This window comes from Strongylocentrotus purpuratus, unplaced genomic scaffold (assembly GCF_000002235.5).
Source record: "Strongylocentrotus purpuratus isolate Spur 01 unplaced genomic scaffold, Spur_5.0 spur5_scaffold_9, whole genome shotgun sequence".
NCBI classification, from domain to species: domain Eukaryota; kingdom Metazoa; phylum Echinodermata; class Echinoidea; order Camarodonta; family Strongylocentrotidae; genus Strongylocentrotus; species Strongylocentrotus purpuratus.
The window spans coordinates 24,368,504-24,392,266 of record NW_022145615.1 but is presented as its reverse complement, the minus strand read 5'-3'; the positions used below and the strand labels follow the sequence as shown (position 1 = coordinate 24,392,266).

Sequence of the window (23,763 nt, the reverse complement as noted above, 5' to 3'; positions counted from 1 at the left end):
GCGAGCTCTTGTAATACATAGCATACATGGGCAAAAACATGCCTATACAAAATCCATTGTAGCGCTTTAGGATGCAAGATGAACCCAATTTTGTTTTTATATTTTGATAGAGTATGAATTGGAGATATGATTTCATGTCTCATTTGACCCTCAATTAACTCATGACGTCATCATAATGGCCTCCCAACTCAAAATTTCAATTTGCATATTATGACGTCAGCAGATTTCTGGAAAATAGACTGTATCTCTGTCAATATTGATCAATTTTCTTTCAAATTTTGATATGATCTAGCTGAGACAATTCTCTACAAATGCAGTCGCCACGATATTTCATTTTGACAAAGGCATCATGGCGTATTTTTGCGATTAAAGGAGGCATGTCAATTTTTCACATTTTGCGTGTATTCTCTATGGGACATGACTTTTTCTCAAAACTGGATTCTACATCCTGTCTTTTGCGAGCAATATCTCCGTCGTTTTAGCTTTGTTTACGCTGAACTTTGAGTATGTTGTAGCTGAGACAATAAGCTATCACAAGTGTGTCCTTTATTTTTCGATCAGATGCCGGGATCATGCTCATATTTCAATTACAAAGTGGGATTTGTGCATTCCATTTTCCGTTTACGTGTAATCTCTATGGGAAATGTTTTGGTATATCGGTAACGCACTTGACTTCCGACCTCGAGGTCCCTGGTTCGAGTCCGGGCGTCTCCAACAATTTTTTTTTCTTCACTTTTTTTTCTTTTTGACCATTCACTCTACCATCTCCTTTGAATATTAAAACACGTACAATCGCAAATAATGTAATAAACAACCATATTTACTTTATTATTACCCTATTATCACTAGATCCATTACTTTTTGCGTGTAATCCTTATGGGAGATGACTTTTTCTCAAATCTGGATTCTACATTCTTGTCTTTTGCGAGCAATATCGCCGTTATTTCGGCTTGATTTTTGTTGATTTTTGAGTATGTTGTAGCTGAGACTATATACTATCTAAATGTTCTCTCATTTTTTTCAGTCTGATGTCATCGTGGTCTGTTGATGATAATCATCAACATCATCATGATCATCATCATCATCATCGTCATCCCCATTACTATCAAGATCATCATCATCATCATGATCATCATTGTTTACATGTCTATATAACTTCTCCCTTTCTCAATATAGTAAATATTATAATACATCATAAGACTTGAAGACAGACCACCTAATTCGTCCCCATGACAAATTAAATTTCTAGTTATTATTTATTTTTATTTATTTCTTCACACTTTTTTGTTCACAGGATAACTCAAGATCGGTTCAATCAATTTCCTTCAATTTTGGCACAGTCATAGGTCATTGCCATGAGACGTGACAGTAACATTTTCAAGGTCATCAAATTATCATGACGTCATCCAGGCGCCATTTTGTGTTTTTTTGGTACTTTTTACTCATGATCATATCTTCATAACGGAAATACATTTGTCATTCATATTTATCACGATTAAGGTCAATATCCGTCCGGTCAATTTCAGGTCAAAAAACGCGCGCGCATGCGTACGTCCGCGCGTCAGCTCGCGCGCAAAATTTCAAAATGCTCAAAATCGTCTTAAATTTTTTTTGCATACGTTTCAGGCCATTTTAAGCATTTTGCAAAAAAACGCGCACACGCACATGCGCGCGCGTTTTCGCGCGTAATGGCATTTTTTAACATAGAATCGCCAAATTTTCTCTGTCATCATATTTGGCATATTTTTCCAAGCATTTTGATACCTTGTTCACCTTTTTCTGCCCATTAATAACGGAATGAGCGTCCGTTTAAGATAATTACCGTGCGTGCGAGCTCTTGTAATACATAGCATACATGGGCATAAACATGCCTATACAAAATCCATTGTAGCGCTTTAGGATGCAAGGTGACCCCAAGTTTTTTTTCATATTTTGATAGAGTATCAATCAGAGATTTGATTTCATGTCTCATTTGACCCTCAATTAACTCATGACGTCATCATAATGGCCTCCCAACTCAAAATTTCAATTTGCATATTATGATGTCAGCATATTTCTGGAAAATTGACTGTATCTCTGTAAATATTAATTGATTTTCTTCCAAATTTTTAAATGTTCTAGCTGAGACAATTCTCTACAAATGCAGTATTCACAATATTTCATTTTGACAAAGGTATCATGGCGTATTTTTGCGATTAAAGGTGGCATGTCAATTTTTCACATTTTGCGTGTATTCTCTATGGGACATGACTTTTTCTCAAAACTGGATTCTACATCCTGTCTTTTGCGAGCAATATCTACGTCGTTTTAGCTTTGTTTTCGCTGAACTTTGAGTATGTTGTAGCTGAGACAATAAGCTATCATAAGTGTGCCCTTTATTTTTTGGTCAGATGTCGGGATCATGCTCATATTTCACTTACAAAGTGGGATTTGTGAATTCTATTTTCCGTTTACGTGTAATCTCTATGGGAAATGTTTTGGTATATCGGTAACACACTTGACTTCAGACCTCGAGGTCCCTGGTTCGAGTCCGGGCGTCTCCAACAATTTTTTTTCTTCACTTTTTTTTTTTTGACCTTTCACTCTACCATCTCCTTTGAATATTAAAACACGTACAATCGCAAATAATGTAATAAACAACCATATTTACTTGATTATTACCCTATTATCACTTGATCCATTACTTTTGGCGTGTAATCCTTATGGGAGATGACTTTTTCTCAAATCTGGATTCTACATTCTTGTCTTTTGCGAGCAATATCGCCGTTATTAGGTGGTCTGTCTTCGACAGACTACCTATTGTTTTCGTCAGAATTTTCTTTCTTTATTTCTTTATTAGGTGGTCTGTCAACGACAGATCACCTATTGTTTTCGTCAGAATTTTCTTTCTTTATTAGGTGGTCTGTCAACGACAGATCACCTATTGTTTTCGTCAGAATTTTCTTTCTTTATTATTATTATTATTTATTTTTATTTATTTTCACACTTTTTTGTTAACAGGATAACTCAAGATCAGTTTAGTCAATTTCGTTCAATTTTGGCACAGTCGTAGGTCATTGTCATGAGACGTTAGAGTAACATTTTCAAGGTCATCAAGTTTTCATGACGTCATCCAGGCGCCATTTTGTGTTTTTTTTGGTACTTTTTACTCATGATCATATCTTCATAACGGAAAGGCATTTCTCATTCATATTTATCACGATTAAGGTCAATATCTGTCCGGTCAATTTCAGGTCAGAAAACGCGCGCGCATGCGTACGTCCGCGCGTCACCGCGCGCGCAAAAAATAAAAATGCTCCAAATCGTCTCAAATTTTTTTTGCATACGTTTCAGGCCATTTTAAGCATTTTGCAAAAAACGCGCGCACGCACATGCGCGCGCGTTTTCGCGCGTAATTGCTTTTTCCTACATAGAATCGCCAATTTTTTTCTGTCATCATATTTGACACATTTTTCCAAGCATTTTGATACCTTGTTCACCTTTTTCTGACCATTAATAACGGAATGAGCGTCCGTTTAAGATAATTTCCGTGCGTGCGAGCTCTTGTAATACATAGCATACATGGGCAAAAACATGCCATACAAAATCCATTGTAGCGCTTTAGGATGCAAAGTGAACCCAATTTTTTTCTCCATATTTTGATAGAGTATGAATTGGAAATATGATTTCATGTCTCATTTGACCCTCAATTAACTCATGACGTCATCATAATGGCCTCCCAACTCAAAATTTCAATTTGCATATTATGACGTCAGTATTTTTCTGGAAAATTGACTGTATCTCTGTAAATATTGATTGATTTTCTTCCAAATTTTGATATGATCTAGCTGAGACAATTTTCTACAAATGCAGTTGCCACAATATTTCATTTTGACAAAGGTATCATGGCGTATTTTTGCGATTAAAGGTGGCATGTCAATTTTTCACATTTTGCGTGTATTCTCTATGGGACATGACTTTTTCTCAAAACTGGATTCTACATCCTGTCTTTTGCGAGCAATATCTCCGTTTTTTTAGCTTTGTTTTCGCTGAGCTTTGAGTATGTTGTAGCTGAGACAATAAGCTATCATAAGTGTGCCCTTTATTTTTTGGTCAGATGCCGGGATCATGCTCATATTTCACTTACAAAGTGGGATTTGTAAATTCTATTTTCCGTTTACGTGTAATCTCTATGGGAAATGTTTTGGTATATCAGTAAGGCACTTGACTTCCGACCTCGAGGTCCCTGGTTCGAGTCCGGGCGTCTCCAACAATTTTTTTTTCTTCACTTTTTTTTCTTTTTGACCTTTCACTCTACCATCTCCTTTGAATATTAAAACACGTACAATCGCAAATAATGTAATAAACAACCATATTTACTTTATTATTACCCTGTTATCACTTGATCCATTACTTTTTGCGTGTAATCCTTATGGGAGATGACTTTTTCTCAAATCTGGATTCTACATTCTTATCTTTTGCGAGCAATATCGCCGTTATTTCGGCTTGGTTTTTGTTGATTTTTGTGTATGTTGTAGCTGAGCCTATATGCTATCTAAATGTCCCCTCATTTTTTCAATCAGATGTCAGGATCACGCTCATGATCATCATCATGGTTATCATTATCATCATCATGACAATCATGATCATGATCAAGTAGTTTATTTTTGTTCTTTATTTTTATTTATTTGCACACTTTTTTGTTAACAGGATAACTCAAGATCAGTTTTTTTTCCATATTTTGATAGAGTATGAAACGGAGATATGATTTCATGTCTTATTTGACTCTCAATTAACTCATGACGTCATCCGAACTCAAAATTTCAATTTGCATATTATGACGTCAGCATATTTTTGAAAATCGATTGTATCTCTGTAAAAATTAATTGATTTTCTTCCTAATTTTAATATGTTCTAGCTGAGATAATTCTCTACAAATGCAGTCGACACGATATTTCATTTTGACAAAGGAATCATGGCGTATTTTTGCGATTAAAGGAGGCCTGTCAATTTTTCACATTTTTATATGACTTTTTTTTTCAAAACTGGATTCAATATTCCCCTCTTTCGCGAGCAATATCTTCATCGTTTTTTGGTCTATTTCCCCCACAATTTAAGCATGTTATAGCTGATAATATGAGCTATCTTAAGTGTGCCTTCCGTTTTTTGATCTGATGTTGAAATCATGTCGAAATTTTCAATTGAAAGTTGAAATAGCGACTATGCCAAGGCCGTTTGTCAGCTTTACATGTATTGTCTAAGGGACATATTTTGGTATATTGGTTAAAGCACTCGACTTCCATTCCGGTGTAATTTTTTTAAAAATTTGCTTTCGTTTCTTATCAGTGATTTTATCATCTTTTTCGACTACTATATCTCGATCTCTCTCTACGCTTTCACCCTCTCCCTCTCTTGCTCTGCCTCCCTCTTGATCTGCTCTAGCTGATGTCTCCCTCGATCTGTCTCTACTCTTTCACCGGCCAGCTCTCCTTTTCCCGCCTTTGGCTCCCGTTCTCCCTCTTATGTCGTATAGGATGTTCCTTAATTTCCTTTACCTCTTTCCTTTGCCCTTTGTATTCTTTTTTCACCCCTTCCAAGTAGCCTATATGCATTCTGATTTCTCTTTCATCCCTCGGTCCATCTCATGTATTTTTACATGACTACCCAGTCTCCTTCCGTCTCCTTATATCTCACCATGTTTCACTTTGATGACGTCATCACAGTGACAATTTTGATTGAATGCGACATGTCAGAATTTTCTTAGTTTGCGTGTCATGCCTATTGGAGGTGACTTTTTCTGAAATCTGCATTAGGACATTCTAGTCTTGTTTGAGCAATATCTCGATTATTTTTTCTCGATTTTCTGCAAGCTTCGAATATGTTGTAGCTGAGAAAATTCTCTACACTTAAGGTCACATTTTTTTTCTATAAATCAGATGTTGGGATCATGGCGATATTCCAACGACAAGATGTGAATTGAAAATCCTATTTTTCGTTTACGTGTAATGTCTATGTGGAGTAAGTTGGAATTCTAGACAACACCGACGCAAAGCCCCTGGACACCAGGTCGAGTTGTCCAGGGTGGGGTTCTTCGGGGGACAGCTCGACCAACTTTTTTTCTCCTCATGATTTCATGATCTAAAATCCCTCATCTTAGATAAATTTGTCATTTTATGTATTAAATATGCTTTTATAAACACCCACCCCTAACCTAACCATAACTCTAACCCGGCGATTGTACGCCTTCGGCTCGTCAAAAATATATTCTCGTTGCAAAAAATATCAGCTTTATTCTTTAGAACAGCTCTCAAAATACTCACAATTTCCATGTTCCCTGTCATGACTGCGTTAATTATAAAAGCATTAATACATAAAATGACAATTTTATCTACGATGAGTTATTGCCAGTTATTCACCCCATGTATACGCAATGTTTACGTCTCTAGCTCCCACGGACAAAGAATTGTTTACATGTCAATACATTTCTCTTTCTATATATCTATCTACTCACATCTCGCTTAATTCTTTCTCCTTTCTACTGCTTTGTTTCCCTTCCCTTCTCTTGCTCTATTTCTGTATCTCTCTTTCTACTCTTTCACCCTCTCCCTCTCTTGCTCTGCCTCCCTCTTTTTCTCTTGCTCTGTCTCTCGATCCTTTTCTCTACTCTTTCACCCTCCCCATTTTCAGCCTCTGGCTCTCGTTCTCCCTCTTTTATGTCTTTGGATGTTCCTTAATTTTTGTCAATAAAATCTATTCTTCCTATTTAAAGTCATCATCTTATTGAAAGTCATCATGACAACTTTTACCATAAACAAAAATATTCTTTTCAAAAATAATTCCTAGGTACTGAGCTTCCTTCTCACATTCCTAGATAAATACTTATAAAACAGTACGACATACACAAATCACTCAATTACTACATATCTCATGAAAATGTTTGGAACAAACTGTTTCAATTTTTACTGCACATAAATTATCATTTAAGCTTTATCAAGGTAAACCTTTAAAGTCAAACATAACATTCTTCATCTTATCAACCATTACATGATATCAGAAGATCATGACACAACATAGCTCATATCACTAAATACCAATCCTAGTCAATATACATATAGTTGTATATCCAGAAATCTCAGTTCTCAACCTATGGTTTAATCAACCAAGTTTTATAATGTACAATAAATAATATGACATTCTTACTTTTATCAAGTCATGAGACTTAGATACATTACATTTCTCTTGTATTTGAGTTGAAATCTGCACATGCAATTCTAAACGCAATTCTAAATGCAATTACTAAAACGTGTTTCCAATAATCTGATTTTTTGTTTTAAATGATATTATATAGCACCCGTACTTCAGAACGTTAATATCATGAAAAAGGTTGAGCATGGTTATAAGTCTACAAACACCTTTGAATAAAACCTTTGCTAAAAACAATGCCAACATAGCACAACAATATCATGCTGTGGGATAATTAGCATAAAAACAATCCATGTATAAATATGTATGACATATTCTGCACAAAGTTGAAAACCTATAACATGGCTATACGTCAATGTCCATATAGTTTGTATATAACCTGTTAATACAAAGTAGAGATTATCAAATGTTCACATCATCACCTGAAGACAATGTCTTTGACTCAAAATTAAACAATTATCCAGCATTAAAGAGCACAACCCATTGTGTTCAGCATCATTAAGCCCTCTCTGATATATTTAGAGACATAAGGTGGCTGTCTAATTATCATCTCTTTCTGTTTTTTCTGTTCAAAATGTAGTGAGTAATATTCCTGCACTTGCATAAACTACAATGCGTATATATTGCTGTAATATTTTCTTCTTCATATCAAACTTGTGTAGTGGATTTCATGAATTTCTACAAAACATATGCTCAGGATAATAATTTTGTATGTGCTATCATAGAAAGTTTGATGGGTATACATTTGTGGCTGGGAAGATCAATATAAAATAAATCTCAACATTACATAATCCTGGTAAATGCAATATGTATTCAACAAATGACATTAACAAAATATGTTATTAAACCGTGATACACATCCAATAATTTACAATGGTAGACAGACAAAAGAAATCCATGAGTATAGTGCATTTTACATTCTGCTCATATAATCTGCTGTAACATTATACTGAACCTTCACCGATACAAGCCGAAACCTGTAATCTTGGAGCATCATGCTCCATCTCATGATTCTCTTATTGTCAAACCTCTTCGCTTGAATATAGAAGAATGGTTTGTGGTCTGTGTGTACTTCAATTTAATACAAATAATATTTTAACTTTTTGATTGCTCGTACTATTGCTAAGCACTTTTTTTCTATTGTGTAATTTTCTTCCCATGGTAATGACTTGTTACTCGCATAAGCAATCAGGAATTCTTCTCCTGAATGTTACTGCATAAGCCCAGCACCCACATTTACCTTCAATATAAACTGATCCTCGGCATCTTCTGCAGAATCTTGACACACCTTCCTACTCTCTATACACAAATCAAAGCAGCCAGCCACTGACAAGTTAACCTTCTGCCTGAGAAATTATTTGTTGAGAAGATTAATGTGATATTTCTTAAGAACACCACTGACAATGTAGTCATAGTCATACTTTACGCCAGCACAGGGAATGGACCCTTCCATTTCAGCAACAACTTGTTCTGATCAGTGGGAAGCAAGATAAACCCTGATCTCCGTTATTAAATTTCCTGTTTCTAGCATTCATATCCTAATACTTCTTGTATTTTCCTGCGGCACCTTTTAAGGCTTCCTGGGCTAACCCCCATGACTTCACCAACTTCTCACGGAGCACTATGTCATATTCATACTCATCTTTCAACTCCGGTATTACACCATCATTTGTCCTCAATTCCCTTAACATATCAAAGACACTCGCCAAGACCCAGTCTTCACTAAACCAAGTTTTCTGAAATGGTAGAAATTTTGAAGATATTCAATACCTACACATGGTGATAAAAAAATGTAATATGAATGAAACATTTCCATTGTCACTGCTAATATTAAATATAATCAGTGTCTCCGTTACCTTTACTACTGCTATCACCTTCACCAGTATTGTTAGTAGGTGAAAAGCATTACCCTTATTCATCTTTCAGATAGATGTTATTACTGATCACTGGTTTTATGCTAATGTTATCGTATTCATTTAATCAACGTCTGAGGAAATTAATTTTTCAAAATATTTTTTGTACAAAGCAAATGAGATATGAGCTCGCATGTGATGTCACACAGTTTGCAATTTGTGCTTCACTGATTACAACTCCAACAATTTATAACTTTCTCATTTGTTTTTGATTTTCCTCAAAATTTCATTGATTTGTTTCTCTCATTTATCTGCTTTTATGAAGACCAACTTATTTTTGGGGTGGACTTCTCCTTTAACACTTTACATGTATGAAGATCAACTTATTTTCGGGTGAACTTGCCCTTTAACACTTTACATGTATATGTAAGCATCTTAAAAAATGCATATTTATAATTATATGGCTAACGTCATTTACTCCTTACTGTACTTGGGGGGGGGGGGTGGCGTAAGAGCCCCCCCCCCCTCCCCCACCCCGCATTTTTGGAGATAGCGCCGCAACCGCTTGGAATTTTACATTGTTGTTCTTCGATTCTTTTCCTCAAGTCTTATGCACATTTTGATACCATTTTCATCGAATTTGGATACACCTGTCAGGTGTTACATAGCAATTAGTATGCGCATATCATCAAAAAGTGCTACAATTGCATATATACATGTACAAGCAGAAATGTGAATACAGGTAAATAGATGTATAAGTGGGAGATATGAATTGATATCAAATTGCTTTGATACGTTTCTCAAAGTAACTTGATGTATTCCAGAACAAAAGAATACATTAGAAATAAAATAATAGATCGAGGACTTAAAACCACAACTGTCTATGTCCAAATATGCCATTTGAGTAAAAATGCATTTAAAAGTTTGATTGCAAGCATAAAATCTGACAAAGTGTAGTAGTTATGTTTAATGCCATTAACTTATAAATAATACTTGGTCAAACATCATACATGGAAGCCATGACCTTTTGACCCTGTCAATGTCAGAAACTTAAAAAATGGGAGTGCCAAATACCATCCATGGAACTCTTCAGGAATGGCTAGGCTATTGCACAAGTTGATGAGATCCTTCTTCTTAAGGTTTAGGCTTTTTTAAATGCTTCTCTTGGTAGACAAGGTCCAGATTACGTGGAACTGATGATCTATCTTCTTGTAGTCATACAAGTAGTTATAGATGGTAGCAGATGGTGCTTTGCTCTTCCTTCCTGTATTGGAAGCTCTTTACATGTAGCCAGTTGAAGACGTGTCTATCTTCGTCTAGGCGTTTGTTATTCATGATCTGCTGTGAGAGATTTTTCAGATCATAAAAGTCTCCATGGCACATGTTTATGACCTTGTATGGAAGCCGACGTCTTAATTTGTGGAAAATGTTTTACCCAGTCATGCATTGTGAAGACATTGATGTTCTTTTTTTCTGTTTCAATAGCAGAATGCATGCTATTGCATTCCACGTGGGAATGCCCACTCTCCAGAAAATTGTGTGCGATGACTTTGAGATGTGTGTTCTGGATGGCATAGAGTAATGTTGCAGCGACATTCACTTTGCAAATCAAAAGAAGCAGAGACAAAAGTCCTCTTTCCAGCAACTACCTTGGCCTGGCATAGCTGCCAACACTTTGGAATTTTCAATTAGTAACATTTAAGTAAAACTGAATATCATGTGCGCGTAGCGCACATCACGAGCTTTCTTTGGAAAATCAGAGTCAAATTCCCTCATGTAGCAGGGTGTTGTTTGGCGAGCCTTAGTAATAAGGACACTTTTTAGAGTTTCGTTGCTCATGGACCCTCTGAAGTCAGTTTTGTTCTTTCGCACCTGACTGAAGACCCTTTCACATTCAGCATTGGTATGGGGTATGGTTAGAATCCCTTTTGCAAGTCTGTCATAGCACAGTTCACCAGAAACATTCTTTTCTGTCATCATACTTGTCCACTGCTTGTCAGTAGATTCCTCATTTTGCACTAAGTCCGGAAGCTGAGCAATTTGATAGATAAGGAACTGGTTCTCCAGAGCATCTAGGGCACTGTGCTTGTCTTCTTCTTCTTCCTGAAGCAACATGCAGGGGAACTTGTTGATGAAGAACTTTAGAGAAGTGAATTTGGCATCCTTCTGATATGCAATGTCAGCCACTTGCACATGGATGAGAACATCAGACTTCAATAGAAACTTACTTACAATGTAGTCACATGCCTTGGTGTAATATGAATGCACTGCTGCATAGAACTTATGGCAATCAGACTCATCTAAAGTGTTCACAATTTCTCTTGTTGCGCTTTTTATGACCATTTCAGATTCTTCACAAAGATTCTCCTTGTTCTTGTAGTCCAGAAGGGTCAAGTCTGTGGCTGCAATGATTGCTTGTGGAGCTACAAATTGGCTGTACAAGTCACGCAGTAGACTTTCTAGTATTCCTTTTAGCTTTTGTATCAGAGGACTTCTCGTCTGAAAGATGACATTTTTCTTGTGAAATGCAATGATGCTGTGGCTGATATTGGGTTTGAGTGCAATGAATTCAGAATTCTTTCCTGTCTTGTTTTATCTCTTACTGTCTGTCTTGTTTCTTTTTTTCCTCCACATCTTGTTTTTTCATTTCCAGTCATTTTACTAGAAATCATACTGGGATGACTGGAAGTTCCAGTCTTGAGCACTGTTGAGCCTGTTGCCTTGCCAACAACTTTCCCAGTCTTCTGCTTTTTTCTAGGTGTATCCGAAGCTTCCTCATTTGTCGTTTTTCCCGAGTAGTAGAGCTTGAAGATGCAGGTCTACTGTGTTGTGGCTGTGGTGTTTGAAGTTGAACCTGGGAGGTAGAGAAATTATTGATTACCATATGAGAAAGAAACAAGACTACTGACACAGTTTACAATTAAAAAGATACACTACATTTGAAATCTTGGCAGATGACTAGCATTATTGAATACATTTTTATATCTGTAAACTGAACAGCAGAGTGAAGATGATTGGAAGAGAAAGAGCTTACAAGTAAATGACCTAAAAATAAGAAGAAAAAATAAATGATGTAAAGGAACATATTTAACTGTCACCCTGTATATATCGTCCCTATTTTCACGAAGTGACGGTAGTGAGGAAAATCGTCACGCAAACTGTATGCAATTTTATTTCACTACCGTCACTTCGTGAAAACAGCGACGAATTATGATCAATTTTTGTACTCACTTGGGTCTGAGACTTGGCAGGTTTGCTCACATGTGGTGGATCTGCAGACACCTTCTTGGGAATGCAGAATGCTTGGAGTTGTGCAGTCATCTTGGTTTGGTGAGCAGGCTTTTTCTGCAGGACAAGACAAGCTTAAAAAAATTAATGCGATGCCTGCAACACTATTGATGACTTATTTATAAGCATGAAATTTAATTACACATTAAATTAAATTTTGCAATTACCATTTTGGTTCACGTAATATCCATTTTCGTATTTTTTTCAAACTATTTTAGAGTGTAAAATGATAATAACTGTTGCCAATTTGAGGAGTAAAAGCTGATTAATTCAAACATTTAGAAAGCTCTCTACTGCTAGGGTTAATCTATTCAAATCTGGTAATTTTAATGATGGCCATATTTAAATGGAATAAAAAGGAGTACATGCCTTGTAGTAATACATTTTCTAGCCTTACCTTCAGTTGAGATCCCTGAGCAGGTTCATTTTTCACAGCTGGAGTTGGCTTCTTTGGAACAAGTGAAGTCTGGACACTATTCTTGGTAGCCTTGGTCTGTTGAGTAGGCTTCTTCTGCTTTGTCTGTTGAGTAGGCGTCTTCTGCTCGGCTGACACTTCTCCTTCAAAAAAGAGGACTAGAGCTTGCCATTGTTGGATAAATCTTGGCAAGCATTGGCCCAAGCTCAGCCATCTCGTACAAGCATGTTTCAGAACTGCCTGCACTTCGTTCCCAATGAGCATCTGGAACTTCTTGAGATTCAATTTCCTGTTCACGCTGGCTTCCAGATAGTAGAACACATCAATAAGGAGCGAGTCAATTGAATATGGTAATGCAGATGACGCATCTTTGGCAGCAGAATCAATTAGATGATTGGGGCAACCAAGCACTGACACTTCCCGAGGCATGCCACAATTTGGTATGGTTTACTGTCGCTGACATTACTCCCATCAGTTGATATTGCAATTGGCCGTGCTTTCATGGCTGAAACGATCTGTCCTTGTTTATCTTTGGCCATTTCACGCACAAGACAAGATGTTTGGTCCTTGCACTGGTAAACTTCATAACCTCCTCAGAATTAGGAAAGGCTTTTTTCAACAATGGTCCCATGTGACTTGCAGCTGATAGAAGAATATTGTGCTCCAAATAAAATGATGTAAATAAGCACTCAGCTCTAGTTATATTAAAATCCTTGGAGGTTGACATCCATGATGTTATTTCTCGTGCTGACGATTCAGACTTGAAAGCAGTGATGTGTTGCTTTGATTTGCAATGAACAACAATGTCATTACAACCGCCATGCAAAATTGACAAATCTCGGCGACATTCCTTGCAAGTTGCATGATGTTTGCTCTTTCCTGATGATGCACCGAAGTCAAATTTATCAGCATATTTCTTGTTGTAAGCATGTCCTCTTTTGCACTCCATCTTATTCACAACGATTTTCTGTCTTACACGATGCAAGGAACTGCTTTGGCATCTTGAGCCTCTGTTTTTTGTACGAGATGGGTTTCCGTGAAATTCTCCTTCTGATCTCCAGACAACTGGTCATACTTCGTACATGTTGCACATTGGTCTTTTTTATTTATCATAACGTTTTTTCCGGGCAATGGTATGGTGTTGCTTGGCCACAATCAGTGAAATAGCTGCATAGGGAATCTTATCTGCTTAATGAGTAGAAAACTGCAAGTATTGCGCAATTCTTGATGAATGTACTTGAAACAGTCTGAACATCAAAGTAAAATGGCTAATGGACACATGGGAATAGACAGTTCTGAATAGACACAAAGTGAAATGAATATACAGTTCTTTGGTGGACATAACTGAATTTCACAAAAAATGGACATAGACAGTTCTGGCTTTAAGCCCTCTAGAAAAAATAAGAAATAAAAAACAATATAATACATATTAAAGAAAATAAAATGAAATTTGCATATTCAAAATTTATGCAAATTAACCTTTGCATTTTCAAATATCGACAGCCCCCCCCCCCCCCCCTGCAGTCAGGGGTTGCTCAAAATAGCCCAGGGCCAGTAGAATTTCAGAAATATGTTTGCTCTTTCATTAAAATTTAATGAGAAAATTGTAAAGCACAGTTTTTGTTGGGGTTGCAGGGGTTTACTCGTACATGTTTCTATGCGATTCCGTGTTTGTTTTTTGGGGGAAAAAAGATGAAAAATTGTATTTTAAGATCGTATTTCACTCTTATTATCATACTAAATATGATTTAATCGTACTGGTTGGCATCTCTGTATAACCCTCCAATTTTCATTAACTCAAACAACTTACATCATAGTGAATAACCTACTCAACTAAAACGCATTATCACTACCAAACAATCATCTTTCAGCGAATAACATTCCAGCATTGGGTCCCGATATTAGTATTCTTTCATTATCATTAACCTTCCCATTTTGATATTCCATATATAATATGATATCAACCTCTTCTTTACTTAAATACTTGCATGTCTCATTGTCACGTTCAAGCTTGATCTCTGATTTGAGTGTCTTCTTCAGAGTGATGGTTTCCACCGTGACGTACCTTGTCTCCTCCTCCAACCCAGTCAAAAAATGAGCACTTTGCAAGGTTCATGGAATGTTCCAACTTCAATATACGGATCAGGTCGACAATCCTTAATCTGGGAAGAAAAAGCATGGATGTATGATCTTGTTATCCATCCACCTATCAATCCAGTATTCTAAATGTGCACCATTGTTTTAGATTTCTCAAATATGATCTATAAGTTCGAAATACATGTACATGTCATGATGTGAGTGATGTTTAAAGATACTAAGGTTTGAAAGGCAAGGAGTGACAACACATAAATCCTTTAACTCATCACCTTAAGAAAAGGGTTTTTACCAACTTTACAACCTGCTTTCAATGTGATGTCCATGGCAGATGATATCATTGATAAGTGTACGGTAAGCCAACAAAATATTGACAACCCTTTTAAGAAGGAATAATATTCATATTCGTTTTTGCAAGAATGAAGACATGATAAATGAAAATGTTTAATTATCAACAAAATTAAGAAATTTACTTGTTTATTCTTCTCATTTTACTACTAATATTAAAAAGCAATCTTAACAGCTTCATGGTAACTATAATATGTAGGGATGACCTCTGTTTCCAATAAATCTAGTCCCTTGCTGTACACATGATCTATCAATGTTCCCTTCTCAGTAGTAGCATTAACAACATGCTGTTTGTAACCTTTATTACACATTAGCTTGTTTACCTGTAAAGAACCTTTAAACAAATCCTCATTAAAATCTCCCATCACAATACACCTAATGCTTGTTTTGTGTAATACATCTAGCAAATTGTCTAATGATTCACAGAATGATTTGATACTATATGATGGAGGTCGATAAACAACTGAAATCACAACAGAAACTGGTTTGGTGACAAGAATTGCAATAAACTCTAAGTTGTCGACAGATATGTCTAATCTACTTGAATATGTATTCTTGATATACATTGCAACACCTCCGTGCGATTGTTCTTTGAGTACATTTCCAACTCCAGAATTACAGTATGACAGATGTCGTGGCTGATGATAAAATCGAAAGTTATCTAAAACAACGTCACAGAGATCATCATCATTAATCCATGTTTCGGTCAAGCAAATACAATCTACATTCACAAATTGGCACTGGGATTTGAAATCAGTAAAATGCTGTTTTAATCCTTGTACATTTTGCATTACCAAAGAAAAGTTATAATCGTGAATATCTTCGGAAGTTTCATTCTCAATAAACGGCTTCATAATCTCAATGCGTTCTTTAATTTCTGGATTACAATATATACGTTTAGGATCGAAATGTTCTATCACAAGTCCAGATAACGAAGTAACGCGACTAAGCCCAACATATGCCTGTCCAGATTGAAATACATTTTTTAATGATACAACAGCTTTGTCTAATGTCGAACCTTGTACTTTATGAATTGTGCAAGCATAAGCAAGCTTAAGTGGAAATTGTTTTCTCACATATTTCTTACCAATGGATTCTTGAGACATTTCGATTGAATGAATACCAATATCGGCCTTCTCAAAATTAACTTTGATGCAAACTGGATTCAAATTTGTATGATCCGTTATTATTTCTGTTACATTTCCGAAACATCCATTTGTCAGGCCTTTACTAACATCAATGTTTTTGAGCAACATCACTCTAGCATTAACTGCAATCCACAGATAAGGAGGCAACTGGGTTTTCATCTTTGTATAAGGTTTTTCCCGTATTTGATTTCCTTTTTTAACATCTTTGTCCATGTCTTGTGCTTTTACGCATATCACATCTCCACATTTTTTATGCAATAATTTCTTGTTCCAAGCATCTACTTCATTGTTACATGCATAGATATGCAGAGCATTTTCACATTCTTCACCAGTCTCACAGGACTTGAGCATTGCTAGGTCTTCATCACAGAGAATCTCTTCCCCTTGTTTTACACGTAATCTATTTAAGAGAAAAGCAAATTGGGTATCGTCTTTTTGTCTCATAATGTCTTCAAGTTCTACTTTCTTGAAATTAGCATTCCACAATGCACCATTGAGTGTGTCTTTATATAAAGGAGTTCCTAAGACTGGAGGTAACTGATACATGTCTCCCACAGCAATAACTGAAACACCAGCAAAAGCAGTTTGATCTCGTGATTGTTTTATTTGTCGTAGGCGGCCGTGAATGTAAGACATCAACTTTTGATTTACCATTGATACTTCATCTATGATTAAAATTTGCAATTCAGCCAGCTTATTTCGAAGGACACTTATTTTCTCATCACTCAGAGGTTGATACAGTCTTTGTGCATTGATTGGAATAGAAAGAATACTATGTATAGTATGGCCATTGATATTGTATGCAGCTACTCCGGTTGGAGCCATTTTCAATACTGAGACATCATCAGGATGTGGCAACATTCGGGCTAGTATACGTGTTGCTTCATAGTAAAGACATTTGATCAAATGACTCTTTCCAGTACCAGCACCTCCAGTTAGAAACATATGAAACGGTTCGACCGATTTTCCATTTACTCTATCTAAACACCACTGTCGTATTTTGTAAAAAACACTCTGTTGCTTCTCATTCAAAGACCTCATCAAAGAATGTCCATCTTGTTTGGAAATTTTTACTGAACGTAGTTCAATGCTATAGTCATCTTTTTTCGGTTCATTCTTTAAATCTGGGATATCAAGATCTCCATCACAATCTTCGACATCTACATTTTCTTTGGGATGTTCAAGTCGCTCTACTTCCTTTTCCGGACATAAAAGACCCCATGCATCTTCGTGTGGACCAAATTTGTCAAGATGCTCCTGTGCATGATCAATTGCATCGGCATTCATTTCAAACTTCTTTCGGTTAGTACAGACAATTGACCAGACTTTCTCCAATTCACGTCCACATATTTTCACAGAACCTGTCTCGTAGAACTCTTCATGTGTTTCAAATGTTGGGGGCTTTAATTGTCCATCTTCAAAATATGGCAGAAAGAGTTGCAAAATGCTCAAATAATATTTTTCGGGTGAGATGATGGGTGAGAATCGGGGATATCTTACAACTGCATCTCCCGTACGAGTACGCTTCTGAATATATCCCAGATCGTTATCTAATTTAAAGACATTTTTACTTCTTGTACTTGGCGTTTGGGATGCAGTTAAGATTCTATACTGAGAACAAAACGTTGCAAGACACATATCACTGAATTCTGCGTTTTTAGGTCGAGCTTTGTATCTGTCGAGCTTGCTAGGCATCCAAACATTCTCATCATCATCATTATCGTTATCTGGTCTGCTCTTTATAACGCTTAATGGTAAACTCATTCTGACAGGGTCGGGTCCAACAGGAATGAATTCCACTTTCCTAGAAGATTCTTTCAATCTGAGACTGCAAACACGATAGACGCTTTCTTGAGCAGACACTTCACGATTTTGCATGTACACCTGGCCAAGTTTTTTCATGCTTTCCTTTGCGTTCTCATTTCCCTCTTTCATTTCTGATAGTGTATGACTCAATAGCATTCCGATTTCTCGTTCAGCTTTTGACATGTAGGATACAATATAAGCCACGCATGCAAATACATTTGTTACAAACTGCAAATCCATGTTGGCATTCCAGCTTCTTAGTAGACTTGGATTAAACTGATTCACCCATACATCTTGTATTTCTCTTTTGATGATTATACTTTGTTGTGATGCTAATTCATTATGTGCATTCTCAAATTGATTTTGTGTAATGCCAAGCTTTTCAAAGAGATGGTTTACACTGTTGTACTCGATTCCATTGGATAATGCATCTTTAACTGACTTCAACAATTTCTCTGCATCATCTTTAATCTTTGTAGAAGCTTTAATTTGATCATTGTCCTTTCCCTTATTTTGCACTTTCCCACAATCTTTAGCTGGAATCTCTTCAACAGGTGTTACAATGAATGTTTTTTCAGATGGTGGTCTTGGGAAATTAAATCTACACGCTTTTCCCGTTTTTGTGCAAGATTTAGAATGTTTCTTACTGTGTTGTTGGACCTTGCTTACTATTTCATGTAGTTCTCGATCTTCCTTTTCATCCGGTTTCTGGCAAGAAATGTATTTATCTACAAATTGTACGACATCATCATCTTTATCGATACCCAACTGTGGAGCATTTTCAACCCAGAACAAGGCATGAATGTGAGGGGAACCACGGGCTTGATACTCTACTCTCCAAAATGAATCAACTACTTTACCAATCGGTGCAGCGGGAGATAAAATAACTCTCTTCATAAAAGTGTGAAATCTTTTATCAAACATTCTGGCAACTGTTACTGGATTTGATCTTAAAAGATTACATTTTTCTGTATAGTCTAATTCACTCGATTCCCTGGTGTCTCCTTTTTGTCTAAGCAATGTATTCATTAATTCTGGCCATCTCATATCGGCAGATGAGAAAGAAGCAAACCATGTCGGCTTTCCAAGCTGTCGTACCATTGCGAGAACATCTTTTTGTGTCTTTTGCCAGAATGGAGGTGTTCCACGAATTTGCTTTAAAAATTTATAGCCCTTGTCTGATTTTAGTATTTTTTTAACTTTCTCTGCATCTTTCAAATCTGAGGCAGTTATTGAAGACGAATCATCTTTTTTGTTTGGACTTTGCCTTAAAGCGATAGAAACTTGTGATATAACCTGTTGAATTTCATAAATATATTGTGCATAAAAGATGTAATCTGTATTCTGAGCAAATCTATTGTCCACGTGCATCAGTCGGTTATGCAGATAACGTCCTAATGTTATTTTTTCATCTCTTCTATCATGGAATGTTGGTTGACCTTTAGGAAATAACACTGGGAAACATTTGGCCTCATTGCTTTCATCTTGTAGAATTGATACAGGGCTTCTTCCTTCACAAGGAGCACAACATATTATGTCTTCAAAATACTGATCTAATATTTCCTGTCCAATATCTACCGGCTGGAGACATGAGTCTAACTGAATACCGCGTAAGCGTTCTTCCATATCGTCTTCAGTGTTGTTGTCATCTATTTTTTGTTGTAGTTTACTGTTGTCTTGCATGTTTTCATTAGCATTTTTGTCTTTGGACAAAATGTAATCAATTTGTTCTTCCATTTCCTTCCAATATTTTGCCAAACGAGCTTTACCACCAATTTCCACTGCTTCTTCCTTTTCATTATCTTTTTCATTTCGTTCAAGTGAGTTTTCCCATTTATCATTTACTGCAACATCAAAATACCACTTATTATTTGCTTTTAAATACTGCAGAGCATTGAGCAAGTTAGATTTATCTACAAATTTGTACTCATAATAGCTTTTGTACGACAATTTTCGTTTGAGTTTAACACGGATCAATTGATCTTCAGTCTGTGGTCTTGGCAACATATCTACTGTTTCATAAGTGTTTGAAGGCACGCACACGACTGGGCCATGGACTCCATTTTGACCACCTTTAGGCAAGGCCATTAACTTCATGAAAGGGATATTCAATGCAATCAAATGCTGTTCTAAATTGTTCAGATTGGCAAGTTCTTCTGGAACTTCATGTAGTTGTAAATTGTTCATGTTTGCTTCTGCAGGTACTTTTCCAGCTTGCAATTTTCTATGACAGGTAAAGCATATCCAAAGTGTCGATCTGGCTGACTGGCCTATTAAACATTTTGACCGGCATTCTGAATTGCAAACATGCAAATATTCTTCACTTATGCACGTGTGAATTTTATAATTACTCTTTTTACATTTCAATACCTGGTTCTCAAAGAGAAGTTTTAAGCATACACAGCACACATATTCTGGGCCATGAGAAATTATCTTTCTAAATTCTTCAAGTACAATATCAAACTCGGACAATTTTACCGTTCGAAGTACAGACCTTTTTCGATTTTGTTTTATTACATTTTGCCTATATTTTTCAATTCTTTTATATTTCATTTTTAAGCTCATCAATTTCTTTTCCTTAAATTCGTTGCCTTTATATCTAATTTTGGACAATGTTTTCATATTTGCCTTTTTTGTATGTTTAAATTGTTGATCGTTGTGATATAATTTCTTCATTTGTTTTTTCATGATATCTTGTTGTTTTTCCTTAAAATTTTCATCGTTCAAATATTTACTTCTTAATTTGCTTTTGTGAATTCGTTTAAATAGTTCATCATGCTGGTATTTACTTCTTATTCTACTCTTGTGCATTCGTTTAAATAGTTCATCATGCTGGTATTTACTTCTTATTCTACTCTTGTGCATTCGTTTAAATAGTTCATCATGCTGGTATTTACTTCTTATTCTACTCTTGTGCATTCGTTTAAATAGTTCATCGTTCCAATATTTATTTTTCATTTTAGTCCTCATAGCTGTTTTAACATTTTCTTTAAATCCTTCATTTCTCAAATATTTTTGTTTATTTCTATACAAAATTTTCTTTTTATAACATAAATCAGAATGATATTTGGTTTTCATAATATTTAGCTGTATGTTCCTGAAATTTGAATCCTCTTTATACATTTCTTTTTGCCTTTGTTTCACATAAGCTCCTTGCTTTATTTTGTGTGATAAATTAGTGTTGTAATTCTCTTTTTGTCTTTGTTTTACTTCATTTATTTTTTCCATGTTATAGGTTAAATCATTTTGATATTTATTCTTCGATTTAATTTTCCTCATTTGCGCATTGTGAAGACACTTTTCCTTTTTCTTAATTATTTCATCTTTGGTCAAGGCTCGTTTTTCTCTCATAAGCTGTCTACTGCGCTCCCTTCTTTGATTAGAACTTTGTCTGTGTTTACGTTTTTTCTTTCCATGGTCTACATTTCCAACATGAACTTCTCCAATTATTATTAATTCATCATTACTATCAGCACATTCGCTTGCATCAATTCTTAAGCTGTCGTTCTCATTCATTTTTACCAATTTGGTTTTTCGAACTTCATTACCAAGGTCAACATCGACTTTTGCATCATTTTCAATGTTACTCAATTTTCGTTTTCTGCTTAAGATAGAGTTGGAATTCTGAACTTTGTTCACTAAATTTAATCTATCAGAGTCATTCCCGCATTTAGTACAATTTTTGAAATCTCCATTTTGTTCATTTACATATTCTGTCTTGATAGAGTCATTTCTTTTCAAAAGACAACTTTTATTCAGCGGTGGTTCTTTTAGTTTCGTTAAGGTAATTGTCACACTCTTCAGTTTTAATTCCTGACCGTTATAATGTACATCATGACTGATCGTTTCATTTGCTTTTTCAGGGAAGAGAAATACATTTGGGTTATCAATCATCTTTTGTGGGGAAACACTCTCATCCAATATTTGAACTTCATCAAAGCTTTCACAATGTATGGAACATCCAGAGCTTCCAGACTGACTTTCACTGTGTGTATTTGACGAAGGAATTGGATTACAAACAAAATCCTGTAACTGTGGATAGCCTTTCAAGGTTTCATTCTTACCGGAAGTTGCTTTAGCACATACACTAGTTACTTCATATTCGGTGTGCAGGGGGCATCCCATTGATTTTGCTAACCTCATGCAATGCTTGTACACACCTTGCCAGCTTTGAGTACGAAGTACAACACTGTGTCCGTTACAAATCAGGAAACCTCGACTGCTTCTGGAATGTGAATCAAATATAAAAAAACCATCTTGACCAGATAATACAATGAAAGTACTTCTAGCAAATGTCACAAAACATGCATCAGAATCAGTACAGAGTTCTTTTTCGAGTGCTTGCTTCAATGTCATCGAAAGAGACTGGGCCAATATCAATTCATCTCCATCTAACAATCCAGTGACTGGTTCACGGCATACTATGTTAAACAATTCATTGTACGCATCCAAATATTCAAATAGATCAGATATCAATAAGTATTGGTTGTCGAGTGAAGTGGATCGCCGTATGTAACAATATAATTCATTACCGTTATTCAAAATCCTGTCTAGATCTGTACTTTTCCAATCATTGGCATTTTTTACCTTGCTATACAACAGTGCAGAAAGTGAATTGGTAACACACTGCTTTCCACTTAAGTCACCAAATCTTGTATCCCTTGATTGAATGTCCCTTGGGCAACCAGCGTTATTTGTGTATCAACTCTCGTGCATTTGTCTTTGTGATCACTTTCAAGGGTTTCGTCCTTGGTGTTACGTTCGTTGTGAACGACTGATTTAGACTGATTACTTGCACACTGTTCATATGTCATGTCAAAAAGATTTGCAGTACCTTTTCTCTCATCGTGATTTATCGTACCAGTTTCCAACGTGAGCCTACGTTTTTTTCCCTTTGGATCAACATGGTTTTGAAATGTTTCAGGAGACTTATCCACTACTTCATCAATTTCTTCCTCTATCTGACACTTGGATCTACACTTCTTGAACACATGCTTTACTTTAACATCAGCCTGAATTGATGGACATGGCAAAGTTCTCTTTGTTGTTCTTGTCTGTTCTAATGAATTGAAATTGACAAAATCTACAGATTCAACAACATTAAAATGAACATTTCCTGTGTACAGTATATAAATTCCCTTATCAGATGTAACAATATTGATTCTTCCAGGTTTCTTTGCAGAGTACAATTGCCAACATGGTACTTGGTCATTGTATGAATAAATATCAGTATCGATTAAATTTGCTAAAGCGCTAATTTCAGTGTCTGTAGCCCACGTTCCGTCTTCCTTTATTCTACGTTTCAAAACATATTCTCTGACTGTTCTATATTCTTGCCTCAATGTATTACTAAACATGTCCTTGGTTTGCAATAAATGTTTCACAGTGGCATTTCTTAAAATTGCATGATTACGCTCAGTTCCAGAAATTACATAGGAAATTGCACGAAAGAAACAATTGCCATCACCAGTAATTTGTTTACTCTGTAAAGGAACTCCAATAGAGCTATTTCTATCTAACCTTGAATCACAGCCTTTGCCTATATATCTGATATTCAGTTTTGAACAAATGTTCTGTTTGTCATTATTCTGGAGGGGTACAAATTTGAAATCTTTATCTGGTCTATCAC

At 35.9% G+C, this 23,763-nt stretch overlaps 2 protein-coding genes across 2 annotated transcripts; both read right to left on the bottom strand.

Moving 5' to 3' along the window:
* Positions 1-6,904: 6,904 nt before the first annotated feature.
* On the bottom strand, positions 6,905-14,129 carry LOC115920596. The gene is made up of 3 exons (XM_030976663.1): positions 12,721-14,129; positions 12,267-12,380; positions 6,905-11,889 (listed from the first exon to the last, which is right to left on the bottom strand). The coding sequence occupies exons 1-3, from the start codon at positions 13,165-13,167 to the stop codon at positions 11,704-11,706; spliced, it is 747 nt and encodes a 248-aa protein (XP_030832523.1). The 5' UTR covers positions 13,168-14,129; the 3' UTR covers positions 6,905-11,703.
* A 777-nt stretch (positions 14,130-14,906) lies between these two features.
* Positions 14,907-20,952, bottom strand: LOC115920595. The gene has a single exon (XM_030976662.1). The coding sequence runs from the start codon at positions 20,943-20,945 to the stop codon at positions 15,336-15,338; it is 5,610 nt and encodes a 1,869-aa protein (XP_030832522.1). The 5' UTR covers positions 20,946-20,952; the 3' UTR covers positions 14,907-15,335.
* Between the last annotated feature and the right edge of the window lie 2,811 nt (positions 20,953-23,763).